We start from the raw sequence: 19,455 nt of genomic DNA, 5'->3' as shown, positions 1-19,455 counted from the left end.
TTGCTGACGCTCACCCCGCTGCCGTAGTGAATAGAATTGTTGCTTTTTGAAAGTTAAAATTGTGCTTTTCTATATAAAATGATTCAGGAACATTTCGGCTAACGTCGATGGAAAGATCATGAGTACAGTTTCGACGAGAAAGGCACTATCACCATTAGGTGGATTAATCTGGTTTTTTTTTCGTATTGTTATGTGATGAACAAACCTGACATTTATAGCTAAGAACTATCATTTCAATGTTATCAGATTCCACTGCATCAAATGCTTTTTTTGGTTCTCTCTGGCGTTACATTTCTTTAGGAAAGGACCTTATTAATTCCTAGCCAGCTTCTGAATCTGCTCCCAAAATATGAACTAATTCTGTTAAAACCTAAGACTGCACAAGCTTCCTCGGGTTTATGAAATAAAATTGGGGAAAATAACACTTTTTTTTATTTTGAATTCTAGAAAAAAGACGAAATATCCTATAATATTTAGAAAATAGGACGCCATATTTTAAGGGATGGCTTCTTACTTTTTAAAATTTGTCTTCATTGAAATACTTGTGTTACCATCCTCGGTAAAACAAAGTTACTGTAATTTTAGTGCGGTATTATGCAGAGTATTTCTGAGATTTTCTCAGCAAAACTTTGGGTAACCCAGCTGAGTATTTTTAGCTTTTCACAGATAACAGTAGAATGAAAAATGCAAATTTTTCAAATATGTGTTAGTCTGTAAGGCCGCTAGTACACAGGGTCAAATATATGACAAGGAAAGAACTCAAGAAACAACATCTGTTTGACACTAATGAAAATTCGATCGAGTCAAACCAGATGTTTGAGCATTGGTTTCGTTTTGGACAAATATTTGACCCTGTGTACTATCATCTTCATAGCTTGCTTGTTTTGTTACTTTGGCTGGTTGCGAGCAAATGGAATCTATGTCGTATCAACTCAATTAACTGTCAGTAATTGAAATATATAAGACAAAAAAAATATAATAACCAAATCAGTAAATTTATTTTATTTTACTCTCACATCGAATGTAAAGGAAAGAATTAAAAGGTTAGATCATCGAAATATTTTTGTCAAATCTCCACGAGTTTTCTGTTTTAAAACGTTGGAGCGAACCTGGTGAGACGGTTGAAATACGCGACTTTGTTGCCGAGGACCTGGGATCGAATCCTACTCCTAACATACTGAAAAATGTGAGTACTTCTTTTGGATTGCAAGCTAAACCGTAGACTCCGAGATAAACTAGCCCAGAGCTAATATCTCAAATAAAGATAGAAAACAATTCAACAATCCAAGTGAAGAAATAAGATTTAAACAATAATGGCGATATGTGACGTCAAACGTTTTTCAAGGACTCCCTTTCTTTCTGTTTGTTTATTTTGAATACAATGGGAATAGTTTTCGGATATTTGATATGTCAATGGAATGGGGATTTTTCGAGTCGGCGAATTTGTAATAGTTCACTTCCTTCTAGAAGTAGTGTATGCTTGTTTCGATGTACGATGGAATGAGTTTTAGTGTCAAACACATAGCACACACAAACAAAAGATTGACCAGACAAAAATAGAAATACAAACAAGAAAAATCTGTATTGTAAAAATACCTTTAAGGAACCACTATTGCATCTTTAAATAATATAATAAATAGCTTTCTTTAGATTGGAGTTTTGCATTATCGTTTGAAACGAACCGGAACCGCTGCTTTCGAGTAGTAACTAGCTATCGGAGCTGGGATAGCTCGGACCGGTCACTTTCTACTACTTCTCACTTTATGCGTCACGTCTCTCCGCTTTCCGTTGAGTGCAAGACGCGTTTATCCAACACACTGTTGTGTTCCTTTGTTCTTGCATTGTACAGTTTCAATCCAGTTGCGATGCTCGTAAAAAGCACCCGCGTTTGTATGAGATGGAAGAAAGCTGAAACGGATTCACGGAATCCAAATAAACGTCTTTGCTCCTGCCCGCTCACTGTGAGAAGCATTTGCATTTATAGGCTAATTGCAAGAGCAAAAAATATATGCAGTCTTTTAGGGTTGTCCGGCATCGATGTCACCTCAATTAGTACTTCAGTGGAAGAAACACATTTTGCTGCGATTTTATAAAAATCAGTCCCATTTGAACAGTTGAATTTTGTACAGCTAAGTCCATAAGATATCACCACACTCAAGCCGCCATGTTGGGGCTTTATCACAATTTCTCTTCTATCATTCGAAAGGTTTCCTCTTATGATGATGATGCCGTCCCTCAGGTGTCACGACACGACATTACACCTGAGAGGGTTTGGGGGAAGTTATAATATCGGTAAGTCCAATTTTATGTTGGTATCACACAGGTTTCGGTATTGCCCAGTCCATTTAATTTCGCGCTCGTTGTTATAACAGAGCTCGCGAAATTCTCCACGTTTCACACCACAAATTCTCTTTTTTATATGTTGGCGAACAGTTCATGGCTACTGTTCGAAGCACCGTCGTTTCTTTGGTATTCACACTGGTACGTTTGGGAAAAAGTTCATCTCACTCGTTTGGGTAGTTTCTTAACCTTTATTGGATTACTAGTAAAAGTTCATAATTTAAATTTCATTTTTTTTTGTTTGCTTTGCCTGTCGATACATACTGGTTATGTATGGGTTGCGTTATATAGGATAGGTAAATATCTTAGTAGCATACTAGCAGTACTGATAATTGTAGTTTTGTTGCAATTTTAAACTTTTTTTTTTCTAAACACAATTACACAAGTATTTTATGTATTTTCTTCCGTATCTTCAGATTGTCTGTAAATACACTATTTTCTTTCTACCACGGAGATGATCGAGATCCACATTTAGCACTATGTCCATGCTACTTCCGCCATACCGTCGACAGACAATCACAAAGTTGCTTTCTTTACTTTCTTCTTATTGACGTGAGAATACTTTTCGTAGCTTCTAGATGGAACAGATTGGCGCATCATGAATCTGTTAGGAAAGTTCTTCCCAAACTTTTTGTTTGAACCATCATTCTTCTTTTCTTTATCTAACAAAATCCATAACGCAGGGATTAATCACTTGTTTTCATCGAGAAACAGACCGCGCACTAATCAAAGCCTAAGTTCGTTAAGAGGAACCGTCGAGCTGCACATTCCAGAAGAGAATGACACGATGTCCTGGGTTTCTTCACTGTTATTTTCAAATGGGATAGTAAGCAAAATGCCAACACAAAAACCACTGTTTTCTTCCGTTCCACTCATGAGCGAAACACCATCGGAGAACGACGAGATCACTACACATTTCCACCGGTAATCTCCACGTGGCGTGACGCTTCCACTAGGCTGGTTGAAAAAATGCCAAGTGTCTCTGCAAACTCCCCGGCTAAGATGAATGGTACTCGATGTAAGTGATGATGATGTTGTTAAGAAAAGCTGGATCTATTGTTTCTTCGGCTGCAGAAAACAAACTTGAATCGTTTGTGGTAGGTTCATCGATGAATTATCACGGAGCAGTAACTTATATGCAGGTAAAGGACGCAGCTTAGCGATATTTATCGGGTGACAACCGCTTCGAGACAGGTGAGACTACAGTGGGGGTAAGAAACAAATGGAAGTTTTGTTAGAATTAGGATTGTTGTAATTTGCATGAGAGTGTTGACTAAGTTTAGAGTCAACTTAAGCCTAATCTTCCTACTAAATGAATCACTTTTTTCTAAATTTTAACTTGGAAGAGCCTTTTGTATTCAAAACAAAAATGTTTCAAAAACTGAATTTCATTCAACTTTAATCTGAGATACTATAGCAATTATTGTCTATATCAGGTTCAGATAAAATTACAAACCTATTACTAGCACCATTGAAATCAGTTGTTGATTTTTCGATTATACAGAAGTTAATTCTATTACATTTTTTTTTTCAAATCAATACGTACAAATCTAACACCTCTACGAAAATTAGGTTATTTAATGATAAAGAATGATCAAAACTTGAGTAGAAACGCAACTTTTTAAAACAAAATACTCCACAACACTCATTTTAAGCTTGCCTTTGTTTGAACCGAATGCGGGACGCAGTAAAAACTAAAGCGATTCTTGGAAAATACAACATATTTTTTGACTAACCGAATGAACGTCTGTTTTATTGATGATACTACACACTGATTTTTTTTCTCTCGAGGACGAGGAGCCCCACGATGGTGATAGGGTAACACTGAAAGGTGCCGCTACACCTTTTCCATCGACAGTTTTATTAATGCATTTTGTTTCAGTGTTCAAAAATACATGTACGATTCTAAACAACTGATTACAATAGCTTAAAACCAACATGGTCAAAACTGAAAACTATAAATGCAACCTTCTCGCACACAATGCTGGCTGAGTTGTGCTTTCCAACTTTGATTTGTTTTTCACTAAGATCATGAAGTAAAATTCTGGTAATGGTAGCACTTGTTATGAAATCACGATTCAAGATCTCAATGTCATGATGACACACTTTCTAGTTTCATGATTTGCGATCCATGATTGTGGTGTTTCCACAACCTTAACCATCTGATTCCAACGTCGAAACAGCAGCACGATCCAGCCTCAAATATAAATGCAACCTTCTCGCACAAAATGCTTTCAAAGACTAACGTTTTGTTTGCCCTTCACTGTTTTTTGTGCAACTTATTACCGCTTTCCTTCAAAGTAACTCCTGAAACATACAAGTCATAGTTAGTGCAATTACCATTCAAACAAACTGACCTTCAAATCATCGTCGATCCCGATTGTTGTAGCCTCTACCGCCACGGTGGCTGCGATCATTCCGATGATTACGGTCCCGATCTCGCTGGCCGCGGTTATCCTCTCCACCTCGATCATTTTTACGTCCATGCGATGGACCGCTGGCTGCCGGGGGCATGGCCGGTGGCGGAACGTGATAATTCGGTAGTGGTGGTGGTGGACCTTTCATCGAAGGTAGAGTGGTTCCCCCAGCAGTGGATGTGGGAATTGGTGTGGTTCCAGGTGCTCCTCCCGGAGGTGGCTTCCACATGAACTCATCGTATTTGTCGTATGGACGTGGAGGCGGCACACCGGCAGCTCCGGTTACACTTCCAGGGATAGCACCAGGTGGCAGAGGATATTCTGGAATAGGTAATCCTTCATAATAACGTGGTGGCGGTGGTAAGCCTTCATACGGCATTGGGATTCCAGGAAAACCGGGCGGTGGAGCATACGGCATCGGAGGCAATTGGTGCTGCATATTGCGCATATAATCAGCAACGTAAGCTTCGGCAGCAGCAGTACTGCTATACCGTTCCCAACCATGAAAACCAGCAGCACTGGCAGCCGCAGCAGCTGCAGCCGCACCCGGTGGCATGCGAGGACCGTGTCCACGACGCATATCCTTGCGGTATGGAGGGAACATTCCAGGACGTCCTTTTCCAGGGAACATCTTCCTACGGCCACCACGGATTGGACCTCCGCCACCACCACCGCGACCACCTCGCATCATTGTACTGGTTGGACGAGAAAAGTTCGGCGGACGCCGGAACGACTTCGACGCTGCCTTCTCTTTCATTAACTTTGAAGCTTCTTTTGATTTCTTTAGAATGGGCGTCATTTCAACGGCCGTATCTTCCGGGAAAAGTCTGCACAACTCTTCTGCCACTTTCGGTTCAATTTCCTGTCCATCGCGTCCAATTTTGACCGGTTTATTTTCATTCCAAGGATTGTACAAGTGGGTAGTGCTAGTGAAGGGAAGCTCCTTTTTGCATACCCAATCAATTTTGATGACTCCTCCGAGCGCCTTAGCCGACATACCTGGAGGAAGAACCCATTCTACTGCCGGAAGATCCCGACGAGCCTCGGCAGCCATACGTGCAAAACCGGCGAATTTGCCACTTTCCTTTACAGAAAACACCAGGATGACATTTCGGCTTTCCCGGAAGGCCTGATTCAGGTTGGCTTCATTCGGGGGTAGGGTGGACCACACGCCTTTCGTCTTTGAAATGGTCACATTCTCCGTGTTATTCGACTTGATCAAGAAAAACCGAGTCTCCCGGAAGAGATAGTTTATTTTAGTTACATAGTCATACGATTTGACGGAGTTTTTCACGGAGCTATTTTTCGAGCGATTTCTTTTGCTTTCCGTGGCAGCCGTCGTAGCCGTCGCCTGTGGACTCCGACTACGAGATTTCCGCTCCTTCTTGGTACTGTTATTCGCTGCAGCAGTCCCACCGCTACTTCCGCCATCTTTTTCCCCATCTTTCTTGGGCTCTTTCTCTTCCTTCTTCTTGGTTTTCTTCTTTTGCTGCTGCTTTTTGCCAGCAGAATTTCTCCGTTCGGTATTCTCGTCGTCGTCATCCTCATCCGAGGAATCGGAGCTTACCTCGCTGATACTGGGATTCGTCGTGGTACTGTCCGAGCTTGCATGAGATGCTTCGCTTCTCGTATCGTAACTATTCTCCAGCGCTTCCGCAATATCGCGTTCCGTTTCGTCCAGACCGAGATTCACTGCGTCCAGATCGGCCATCTTTTCTGTGTCTGACTCTGCTCTCGTTCCTCGCCGTCTAGTATGTACTTTTGTTCTGCGCCCGTATACCAGAGCGATCAGATGCACATAAAAACAAACACCAACATAAACGATTATTCTACTACTACTAGCACTGTCTTTGCCGACGGAGTGTAACGATGGGGGGACCGCACATACAAAACATCAGTGAACCCGTTTCCAAACGTAAATGATGACGATGATTGTCGTGTAGAATGATGGGCTGTTCAGGACCGGCAATCCGTGCAGTGTTGGCAGCGTCCTCCAGGCGACCTGAAACAGAGAAACGCATATTTTTGTGTGAGTCGCAAACTCACTAACTATAGGTATTTCATGGTAAGGATTAATTCTTGTTTCTATTTGATAGCTTGTGGGTACACGCGCTTCATTGTTGAATTTGTTGTCATTAAAACATGAACCGTCTTCTTCATCTTCTTTATGGCTCTACGTCCGCACTGGGACTTTGCCTGCAATTGCATGAATTTGTATATTGTGAGGTAAGTACAATGATACACTATGCCCAGGGAGTCGAGAAAGTTTTCCCGACCGGAACGGGAATCGAAGCCGCCGTCTCCGGATTGGCGATCCATAGCCTTAACCACTAGGCTAACTGGAGAAAACATGAACCAATGCACATAGTTCACATGGCAACGTTGCAAGTATCGAAGATGGCGTGGTAACAGATCTAGGAGTATGTGCACAGGACAAAAGACTTCCGGCCCCTGACCTCCAAGAGATTGAGGAGAAGGTTGGCCGGTTGAAAAACAAACAAAGCCGCTGGAGCAGATCAACTACCAAGCGAGCTTCTAAAATACGGTGGGGAATCACTGGTGAGAGCACTACACTGGGTCATTACCAAGATTTGGGAGGAGGAATGGTTGGAAGGTATCGTGTATCCCATCTACAAAAATTGCGACAAGTTGGATTGCGGGAACTACCGCGCGATCACACTACTGAGCGCTGCCTACAAGATACTCCCCCAAATTGTATGCCGCCGTCTATCACCGATTGCAAGAGAGTTCGTGGGGCAATATCAGGCTGGATTTATTGGTGAACGCGCTACAATGGACCAGAAGTTCGCCATCCGCCAGGTGTTGCAGAAATACCGCGAATACAACGTGCCCACACATCACTTGTTCATCGATTTATAATCGGCGTATGATATAATCGATCGAGAACAGCTATGGCAGATTATGCACGAATACGGATTCCCGGATAAACTGATACGATTGATCAGGCGACGATGTATCGAGTGATGTGCGTAGTTCGAGTATCAGGGACACTCTCGAGTCCCTTCGAATCTCGCAGAGGGTTACGGCAAGGTGATGGTCTTTCGTGCTTGCTGTTCAACATTGCTTTAAAGGATGTAATTAGGGGAGCGAGGATGAACACTAGTGGAACGATTTTCACGAAGTCCGGTCAGCTGCTTGGTTTCGCTGATGATATTGATATTATCGCTCGTAAATTTGAGACGATGGCGGAAACGTACATCCGACTAATGAGTGGAGCCAGGCGAATCGGATTAGTCATTAATCTGTCGAAGACAAAGTACATGTCGGAAAGGGGCTCCAGGGAGGAATCACCGCGCCCGCCACCCCGAATTTATATCGAGGCGGTTGAAGAATTCGTGTACTTGGGTGACCGCCGACAACGACACAAGCAGAGAAATTCAGAGGCGCATTGTGGCAGGAAACCGTGCTTGCTTTGGACTCCGCAGAACTATGCGATCGAATAAAATTCGCCGTAACACGAAGTTAACTAGCTACAAAACGCTGATTAGACCGGTCGTGCTCTATGGTCACGAAAAATGGACCCTACGCGCCCTTGGAGTTTTCGAACGGAAGGTGTTGCGTACCATCTACGGCGGAATGCAGATGGAAGACGGGACTTGGAGAAGGCGATTGAACCACGAGCTGCATCAGCTGCAGAGAGAACCAACCATCGTCCATACCGCGAAAATCGGGAGGCTACGGTGGGCGGGTCGCGTCATCAGGATGTCGGATAGCAACCCGACTAAAATGGTTCTCGAGAGTCATCCGACCGATACAAGCAGACGTGGAGCGCAGCGAGCTAGGTGGCTCGACCAAGTGGAGGACGATCTGCGGACCCTACGCAGAGTGCGGAACTGGAGACAAACAGCCATTGGAATGGAGACGGCTACTGTGTACAGCAGAGGCCACCCCGGCCTTGGCCTGATCGGTAAGGACAGTCATTGCACAATTATGGGTCACTCTGTCACAATTATTAGTCAGTCAGTTCACCATGCTTTTCAAATGCAATTGACCCATAATTGAGGGTGACCCATAATTGTGTAATGACTGTAAGTTTTTTTTTTGCAAAAATGAAAAAAAAACCTTAGCCCAACAAGTTACTGAAATGAACTTCTATGAACTTGAATGTTCCGACAAAGTTCCAAGTAGCATCTTAAGCAGCTTTCAAGCTGCCCGAACTTGTGTTCCAGCAATGCTCATTGTTGGCCTCTTAAGCAGCCAGAAAGTTCCATTCGGAACTTCGTGGAACTTGAAAGTGCATTTCGTCATGGTGAGCGGAACTTTTGGTTACTTGGAGTAGATGTTATTGTGGATTTAGCACCAAATTGGTGTCGGAAGTAACTTCATTGACTTCCGCTGCCTTTCCTATGCGTTAAACATAACGTCGGAAGTAGTACGCTGTATAGTAAATCTGATGCTCTATTTCTTCCGACACCAATTTAGTGCTAAATCCACAATACCTTAAATAATATGATGCTGTTTGAGCAAAACTTTAAGCAACAGTGTTGTTGTTTTCTCCATTTCTTGCAATTTAAACAACACAGTTACCCAAAGTTTTTTTGCGCATTGCATGAAAAACACAGTTTATGGCAACTACTTTTCCAGGTCGAAATTCAATCGCAGTGCAAATATCACGTGTAATCGCAGCAGTCATCACATCACCCGGCCATGTGATGACTTTTTTTCATGAAAATTTGTTGGCTGCGTGGCCATGCGGTTAGCGGCGGCAGTCGTCTAGGCGTATCGTGAGCCTCGGAGTGTGGGTTCGATTCCCGCTCCAGTCGGTGGAAACTTATCGTCAAACGAAAAATTCATCACTGGGTCACTGGATGTTCTGTGTGTTTTCCGTTCAGATTGGCGAATTCCGGCGCACAATTTCTTCGAAGAGAAGAACATTTTCTTGCTGGAGAGCAATGGAAGAAAATTTCTCCTCTTCGAAGAAACTATGCGCTGGAATTATTCCCAGGTCTGTTTCCTTACGCGACTATCTCGCGCGTATCTTTGAGTGCGACAAAAAGTAGTCGCCAAAGTAGATTTTATTTTGATTCGTCGCGTTTTTTTTTGATGAATAGAGTTTGGCATCGAAATTTAACCTCAATTTTCTCTCCGAGAAAAGAACAGCAACGAATAGGAATCAAAACAAACCACCGGAAAATGTCAAAATTCGCGTGAGAGGGAAAAGAAAGCGTCACGGAATTTGTGGACGAAGCCCAATTGAAATTGCTCACGTACTGCCTTAGTGCACTAAAGAGCTGCAAATTGGACTAAATATAACAAAAGAACTCCATTTTCATAAGGTAGGGTAATTCATGTATTTTGGACAGGCTGAGGACTACGTTGGAACAATCGTCCCCTAGCTTCCTTAGAAAGCAATTATTTATTTTGCAAAGTTACTAATACGCTTATAATATTATTGTACTTTGCGTTCCTGGTGACAACAACCTTAACGAAAGCATTTTAAGCTAAGAAAATCTCAATTTCTGAGGACTACGTTGGAACAATCGTCCCCTAGCTTCCTTAGAAAGCAATTAATTATTTTGCAAAGTTACTAATACGCTTATAATATTATTGTACTTTGCGTTCCTGGTGACAACAACCTTAACGAAAGCATTTTAAGCTAAGAAAATCTCAATTTCCGATCGCCTGTTAGAATTGCATTTTGGACAACAAATATATGTTTTAGACACCCTCAGGTATATATAATTTGGACAGGGCAATTATCTCAATGTTTAGCCATGAATACTGTTAAATCATGGAAGTAGCATAAATTACACACTTATTTCTGAATTGGGTTCTTTAGGGGTATCCGGATTATTTCATAATCGGATTCTCCGCCCAAAAATTAGTCGAAATCCAAAATTTCATAGTTTTTGGAGTCCGGGAACTATTTTTAAAATGCATTTAAAGTTTGTATGGGGAAAATTTTTTGTTCGGGTCGAACTGTCACTTTAACGATTGAACTGTCATTCTATCCACGAAAATTAAAATTGTTTTGTTGATTTAACCACCAAAACAAAGGTGTTGGAATCCAATAAAATCACGTTATACTCAGAAAAATGAGCTCTTTCGATTAGGCTATAGAAAATAGCAATATTTTATTCACTAAACAACCCAATTGCCTGTTCGGTACTTTTTTGACGAGATTATAACAGCATTAGGATCTCGGTAGTTTCGGTAATCGATTTTACTGAGGTTCAGTAAAACAACTGTCAAAATCGTATGGAAAAGGTAAACAATGCATTTTTGCTGAACGAGTTCGGTGCTCAGCAGTTTTAATCTCATCAAAAAATTACCGAACTCGGTAATCAAAATTAAGTGTTATAACATATATTTTCTTACAAATAATCAAATGTCTCCGCTTAACAGGCATCTATTTTGATAACTATTACAGTTTTTGTTAAAATCGAGGAAATATCGCCAGACCCACAGAATACGCCTCCAAGTATGCAATCGCACAGCATCCCCATGAACTACAGTTAGTCAGATGACCAAAATATATTTACAGTAGAAAACTTGTAATGTATTTTGGACACCATATATTTTGAGCGTTCTAGACGAATTTTCAGAGATTGGCTGCCTAATGCTTCTTTATTGAACTTTTTTCATTGTAATAAGGCTTTCAAAATTCTTACAATTATTAATTCAACAATTTTGAGGTGAATATTGTATTTGACTGTGAAGTGTATGTCGTCTTGCATACCTGTGCATTTGAGGGGTTTTAGTGAAACAATTTACATTTTCGATAATTTTGAAGTGAATTCTTAACCCTTATACTTATGACACACACTGCCGTTCTAAGCATATCTGTACCATGTTCAAAAATGTGCAACTGAGAAAACTGCGATTAAAGTTAACAACGTATTTTTCTAATTGACCAATAACTACAGTACCACAACGGCACATGCAGCTGTATTTCTATACAAATGGATTATATCTGAAGTGGAATCAGTAAAGTTGCCTTTTTTAAAGCAAGAAAAAACATTTCAATTTTGATTAAATAGTTCCCAGCGGGACAGTTATGCTGTGAAACACAACGCAAATTTGAAATTTCCACGCATACTGTTCGCAGTCTTTGACTGTATTTCTTTTATTTCTGGGACACATATGCTTGGAACTGCAACAATGGGACAATATGGCTTAGTTTCAGAACAAAAACAAACTAAGGACTTTTACAAGTTTACATAAAAATACACATACAATTATGCCGATAGGAGGAAAAAAGTGAAAAATGCTGAAAATCAACATGGGACAGATATGCTTAGGACTGCAGCACATGTGATACAAGAATCACTGTACAATTGCGCTTGAAATGAGTGCCATACTGAAAATTCTCTCAGTTCAAGTCAGTCTTGTTAAAATTTTCTTGACACTGCTTACCGTTGTACAGGAATCACACTCGTATCACATGTCTATCCGGGGTATTATGTGGCCGACAGGGTACCCGGGTACCCAGCGCCCATTTAAAAAGCACGGTGTAAAAAAAAGCAAAAAGATGGTCGGACACATAACGGTTAATTGTTAAGCGTATTTTCAACGTAAGTCATCATAATAGGGTCCGTTTGATCCAATTCGCCTTGACGGAGGCTCTCTGAGAGAATTGCGCTGTGCGTGAAAACATTTTTTTTTAACATGGGAAAGGATAGGAGCTGCATTTTCAAATGCTTCTAAAATATTTTAGGGACTTCAGATTGAAAAAGTGTTAATGTTTTGCTATATACCTACTTTCAATTAGCTACACTATAACTGGTTTTAGACAAAAAGTTTTTAAATCACAATGTTATGTCTATAATATAGCGTATCAAAATCTCATTCGATAACATTAAGAACATTTTGCTTAAAAAAATTCTATAAAGAATTAGAAGCATTTGAAAATGCAGCTCCTATCCTTTCCCATGTTAAAAAAAAATTGTTTTCACGCACAGCGCAATTCTCTCAGAGAGCCTCCGTCAAGGCGAATAATCGATATTGAAAAGTATCCACTTTTATTAGCTCTCCGGAATAAGACATACATCGCCTTGCATGTCCAAACTACATACATGTCCAAATTATATTTTTTACCCTATTTAGGGACTTCAGATTGAAAAAGTGTTAATGTTTTGCTATATACCTACTTTCAATTAGCTACACTATAACTGGTTTTAGACAAAAAGTTTTTAAATCACAATGTTACGTCTATAATATAGCGTATCAAAATCTCATTCGATAACATTAAGAACATTTTGCTTAAAAAAATTCTATAAAGAATTAGAAGCATTTGAAAATGCAGCTCCTATCCTTTCCCATGTTAAAAAAAAAAATTTTCACGTACAGCGCAATTCTCTCAGAGAGCCTCCGTCAAGGCGAATAATCGATATTGAAAAGTATCCACTTTTATTAGCTCTCCGGAATAAGACATACATCGCCTTGCATGTCCAAACTACATACATGTCCGAATTATATTTTTTACCCTATTTTTAATACTTATACTTATGACACACATGTGATACAAGAATCACTGTACAATTACGCTTGAAATGAGTGCCATACTGAAAATTCTCTCAGTTCAAGTCAGTCTTGTTAGAATTTTCTTGACACTGCGTACCGTTGTACAGGAATCATACTCGTATCACATGTCTGTCCGGGGTATTATGACACACATGTGATACAAGAATCACTGTACAATTGCGCTTGAAATGAGTGCCATACTGAAAATTCTCTCAGTTCAAGTCAGTCTTGTTAGAATTTTCTTGACACTGCGTACCGTTGTACAGGAATCACACTCGTATCACATGTCTGTCTGGGGTATAAGACATTCGTTTTATAAATACAATTATGACAAAAAACATGAGATTTTACACTTTTTTGGTTGAGTGTAACTTGAGTTCCCCATATTGGCTTTTATCATATGTTACGCGAGATCTTCGGCTGTTCGAGTCCGTATGAAGTTGATCATCAATATTAACTTCTTTTTTCTCGATCAGCCTAGATAGCTGTGTAGTGTCGGTAGCGATTGTCTCAATTGGCTAAGAATAACACTACGGACCGCCTGTTCCGGTGGTAAGAATCCACCAACAGGTGACCCCTAATTCATGGTGTGATGCGGCTTTATGCTTACCGTGCCTAGGAATGAATGGCTAGGGGGGTCTAATAAAAACCTAACCGCTAACGGAGCCTGTGGAGTACCAGGGCGCCCTCCACAGTATGTAGCCCTTACTGCGCTAACCGGAGCAATGGTGCAGTGGACCTTGTGTTTCTCCGAGACAATCAGCTGCCCTTCTTTAGTCTCACTTGAGGCTAAATAAGGGCGGGATTATGAAGATGTTGTTAATTAGTTTAAATTTTCACCTATATGGTTTCGCATTATGCGATTTACACAGTGTATTCTGTGTATCCTCGCCTTTGGCGTTTTCCAATCGATACCGATTTGGTTTTATTGTTGCTGTTCTTTGTTGTGCTGTTGTTGCGAAGAGTTTAATCTTACCTAGTTTGGGTAGTGGCTACGGTTAAGATAGCTCAGATCAATCTTCAGCATAAAAGAACAGCAACAATCAATCTTTGCAGACTTATGCAAAATGGTACAGCCCAAGTGGCCTTGGTACAAGAACCTTACTTTCGTAAGGGAAATTTCTATCTAGGAAACCTTGTGAACCCGGTGTTTGCCACTTTCAGTAAACATGAAATGGCAAACTCGCGTGTCATGCCTCGAGCCTGTGTGCTTGTCAACAACGCAATAGTTGCTACACTCATCTCTGAACTAACCACCAGAGATGTATGTGCTATCACAATTGATGTATCTGTTGGAAACCTCAACAGGAAATACGTCTATTGCTCTGTGTATTTACCGCATGATGAACCATCCCCTACGGATGCTTTCAAACAAGTCATCGCATACTGCACTTCAAAAGGCCTTCCGCTAATAGGGTCCTAAAATTAAAGACGAAATCAGGCTTATATTGAATAATACGATCAAGCATGGTATTCTAATTGGAATTGTACTTTACTCGAACTTGAAAAACAAAGTAATAATGAGAAAATTCAAAATAAGTAAAATGGTAAATAGTTCTACTTTGACATTTGAGGTCAACCTTGTGTGACTGAGCTCGACATTTTTCGCACTGGGATTTCAAAAATGTTCCTATCTGACATACACGGTGAAAAAAAATCACTCAAAGTATGTGTTATAAGCTAGGGACGAGACAAAAGGCTAAAAAAATGAAAATTATATATTTTCGACTACGTTTAATAAAAACGTCAAAAAATGAGTAAATATGTACTCTTGAACCATATATAGTAGTTTAAAACAAGAATCCCGATAGGACTTTAGGAGCCTATTGTTGGCAGTGATGCTAATGCTCACCATATCATCTGGGGCAGCTCAGACATTAACTTGAGAGGCTCCAGTTTGATGGAGTACTTAAGTAGTACAGATCTTGCATTACTTAACATAGGCAACCGCCCAACCTTCATGGTATCTGCTAGAGAGGAAGTGTTAGATATAACGCTTTGCTCTAGCAGAATTAGTCACGAGCTGACCAACTGGCATGTGTCAGATGAAGAATCTTTATCTGACCATCGCTACATCTTTTTTGAACATTTAAATGTTACTTCGCAAACATTGCGTTTCAGGAATCCTCGGTCAACAAACTGGGATCTTTTTACTGATTTGGTTGCGGCCAAATTTCATGGATATTCACCATCCATTGACACTCCAAGTATCTAAATCATGATACTACAACGACCTTCATCATGGAAGCTTTTGAAGAAGCATGCCCTCTACGGTCTGTGAAGATCACAAGAGGAACCCCTTGGTGGAACTCTGATCTGGCGAAACTCAGGAAACAATGTAGAAAGAGTTGGAACAGACGACGTTCGGCTGGTTCGGAGGCTTTCAGGTCGGCTCGCATGGCCTACAGGAAAGCTCTCCGGTCTGCTGAACGATCCGGCTGGAAAAACCTTTGTACAAATGTTTCCAGCTTGAGTGAAGTCAGTCGGTTAAACAAAATCCTTGCGAAATCTAAGGATTTCCGGGTGAACGAACTTCGTTTGCCAAATGGCGATCTGACTTCCTCTGATGAGGAAGTTCTGGAATGCTTATTCAGCACACACTTCCCTGGATGTGTAGATATTACATCTTCGGATGATCCTGATGTCTTTTCTTGTAGTTATGATTCTTTAGCTTCGGCTCGGAGTATTGTAACTATAGAATCGATTGAGTGGGCTCTTAATAGCTTTGCTCCTTTCAAATCTCCTGGGGCAGATGGGATTTATCCTATTTTGCTTCAGAAGGGATTTGATTATTTCAAACATGTTTTGAAAAAACTACTTGTTTGCAGTTTTGCTACAGGGTATATTCCCAAATCCTGGAGGGATATTACTGTAAAGTTTATTCCGAAAGTGGGTCGTGCGTCGTATGAAGAAGCAAAGAGTTTCAGACCTATCAGTTTGAACTCTTTTCTTCTTAAATGCTTAGAACGCATTGTGGATCATCACATCCGTGATGTTCATCTGGCCAACGTGCCTCTTCATGTGAACCAACATGCCTACCAATCTGGTAAGTCCACTGTGACTCTTTTACACAAGGTTGTTTACGATATCGAGAAAGCATTCGCTCAAAAGCAATCTTGTTTGGGTGTTTTCTTAGATATCGAGGGTGCCTTTGACAACGTGCCTTTCGATGCCATATTGGAAGCCGCACGGAGTCATGGTATATCTCCAATGATTTCCAATTGGATTCACCAAATGCTCAAAAACCGATATCTCTTCTCGACATTGCGTCTAGCAGGGATTAGGAAATTGAGTGTTTGTGGATGCCCCCAAGGGGGAGTCTTATCACCACTTTTGTGGAATCTCGTAGCAGATACGCTATTGAGGCAACTCAATAATAGCGGTTTTCCTACTTATGGTTTTGCCGACGACTACCTAACATTGTTAGTTGGTATGTGCATCAGCACCCTTTTCGACCTGATGCAAAACGCCCTTCAGGTAGTTGAGGGTTGGTGTCGCCAATATGGCCTTTCGGTTAATCCGAGTAAAACATCTATTGTTCTTTTCACGGAAAGGCGAAACCGTAATGGCGTTCGACCTTTGCGTCTCTTTGATTCTGAAATCGATGTGACTGAACAGGTAAAGTACGTTGGAGTCATTCTTGATTCCAAGCTTGCCTGGACACCTCACATTGAGTTCAGAATCAAGAAAGCTTGTATGGCCTTTGGGCAATGCCGGCGTACTTTTGGTACAACTTGGGGTCTAAAACCCAAGTATATCAAATGGATCTTCACAACTGTGGTTCGGCCAATATTGGCTTATGGATGTCTTGTGTGGTGGCAAAAGGGTGAAGTGAGAACGGTCCAATCAAAATTAGGCCATCTCCAAAGGATGTGCTTAATGGCGATGTCTGGGGCGTTCTCTTCAACTCCTACGGCAGCGCTCGAAGTTCTCTTTGACGTTGCCCCACTACACATTCATCTCAAACAAGAAGCCCTTTCTTGCACTTACCGGTTACGGGTACTCGGTCTACTAGAGGAAACTCCTGTGAACCGCACATCAACACACACCTCGTTGTTTCCACTTTTGTAAATTGGGACAAAATTGTCCTTGCTCCAAGTGATCTTACAATTGCTTGTAATTTTCCATATAGGACATTTTCCACGAAATTCCCTTCCCGGGAAGAGTGGACATCTGGTTATCTGGAAAAAAGTATTTCAGACGGCATTGTATGTTACACTGATGGCTCCCTTCTCGAAGGTCGAGCAGGTGCTGGTGTTTATTCTCGTGAGCTAAGGCTGTATCAGTCTACTCACTTGGTAGACACTGCACCGTTTTTCAGGCCGAAATCTTTGCTCTTATGTGTGGAGTGCAATCAGCACTTCAGCAGCACGTAATGGGCAAAGTAATATACTTCTGTTCAGATAGCCAGGCTGCTATTAAAGCACTTGCTTCGGCCAACTCCAGGTCGAAGATAGTTATCGCTTGTCGAACTCAAATCGAGGAGCTGAATTCAGCAAACGCTGTTCACCTTGTATGGGTACCTGGCCATTCTTCCATCGCTGGAAATGAATTGGCTGATGAGTTAGCTCGCACTGGAGCATCACATGACTTCATTGGCCCTGAGCCAGCTATTCCGGTATCCAAGTGTTGGGTGAAGCTTCAGATTGACACCTGGGCTGCCACTCAGCACAAACAATACTGGAATAGTTTGGAGTCATGTCGTCAAACCAAATTGTATAGTGCTGAGCCATCTCTACGGGTGGCGAAGTATCTTACTAATCTGTCTAAGCAGAATTGCAGCATGCTGGTCAAAGCATTGACTGGCCACTGCCGACTCAGCTATCACATGGCGAATATTCAGCAAGCTGATTCATTTGCCTGTGATAGCTGTGAATCCGATTATGGAACTTCGTATCATTTGATATGTAACTGTCCAGTTTTCGCGCAACTGCGTTTCCGAGTATTCGGTAAACACTTATTAAGTGAAACTGACTTCAGAAACCTGAATCTTCAGGATATTCTGTTGTTCTTAACCCGCTGTGGTAAAGAGCTATAGGCTCTCTTTCGCTTTATGCGTTATTACAGTGCCCTTTTCAGGGCGCTGTTTGAACCCATTGTGGTACGCTTGTGCGTTAGTACCCTCTTCCAGGGTATTTTTCCTATTTCCCTACCTGTCCCTATCCCCATCCAAATCCTTTTTCCTTCCTTTTCCCTCAGGTAGATGATGAAATAGGCTGTTATTTTGGCGATGGCACAAATGTCCCAAATGGAGGATAACGTGCCTCTGGAGCCGGCCTTCTGATACCTTCTGATACCATACTGAAAATTCTCTCAGTTCAAGTCAGTCTTGTTAGAATTTTCTTGACACTGCGTACCGTTGTACAGGAATCATACTCGTATCACATGTCTGTCCGGGGTATTATGACACACATGTGATACAAGAATCACTGTACAATTGCGCTTGAAATGAGTGCCATACTGAAAATTCTCTCAGTTCAAGTCAGTCTTGTTAGAATTTTCTTGACACTGCGTACCGTTGTACAGGAATCACACTCGTATCACATGTCTGTCTGGGGTATAAGACATTCGTTTTATAAATACAATTATGACAAAAAACATGAGATTTTACACTTTTTTGGTTGAGTGTAACTTGAGTTCCCCATATTGGCTTTTATCATATGTTACGCGAGATCTCATTACTATTTTTATGCTAGAGCTGGCAACACTTCCCAAATGCATTCGGCTCCACGCACGCACACACCCATGAATGATTTGCTTGCCCAACCCGAAGCCGAACCCACCCACACAAGCAATCCACTACTACTACCACCCGCTCGGCCGGACGAACTAAACCCGAACGCGCCGAGTGTGTAGCGAAAGCCCTTTTGGTCATCCACCCCGGATGGCTGGGCAAGAAGTCAAATTCCCAACCCCCAAAATGCGACTCTTTTCCCCATCAAACCTGTCAGTTTCCGCCGGATCTGCTGTCGCAATCTACGCAATGGGCACTGTTTTCACTTTTTCCACTATTTTTGCCCGGTTTGGGGCGCTTTTGCACCGAAATTTTCACCACAAAAACCGGAACGCTTTTCGAGTGAGTGCGTTTTGCTTTCTCGTCACCAACTTTACGAACCACCACACCACTGAATCTGAACGAACCGACCGAACACATCGAGGAGCTGCAGCACACCAATACACACGCGAGAAAGAAAAATGGAGCAGCGCGAAGTTT

At 41.5% G+C, this 19,455-nt stretch overlaps 1 protein-coding gene across 1 annotated transcript; it reads right to left on the bottom strand.

Moving 5' to 3' along the window:
• Positions 1–1,563: 1,563 nt before the first annotated feature.
• Positions 1,564–19,350, bottom strand: LOC109623113 (YTH domain-containing protein 1). The gene is made up of 3 exons (XM_020077582.3): positions 19,186–19,350; positions 4,698–6,759; positions 1,564–3,540 (listed from the first exon to the last, which is right to left on the bottom strand). The coding sequence occupies exon 2, from the start codon at positions 6,466–6,468 to the stop codon at positions 4,705–4,707; it is 1,764 nt and encodes a 587-aa protein (XP_019933141.2). The 5' UTR covers positions 6,469–6,759; positions 19,186–19,350; the 3' UTR covers positions 1,564–3,540; positions 4,698–4,704.
• Between the last annotated feature and the right edge of the window lie 105 nt (positions 19,351–19,455).

Source organism: Aedes albopictus, chromosome 2 (genome assembly GCF_035046485.1).
Source record: "Aedes albopictus strain Foshan chromosome 2, AalbF5, whole genome shotgun sequence".
In the NCBI taxonomy this organism is placed as follows: Eukaryota; Metazoa; Arthropoda; class Insecta; order Diptera; family Culicidae; genus Aedes; species Aedes albopictus.
This window is presented reverse-complemented; position numbering and strand designations above follow the sequence as displayed.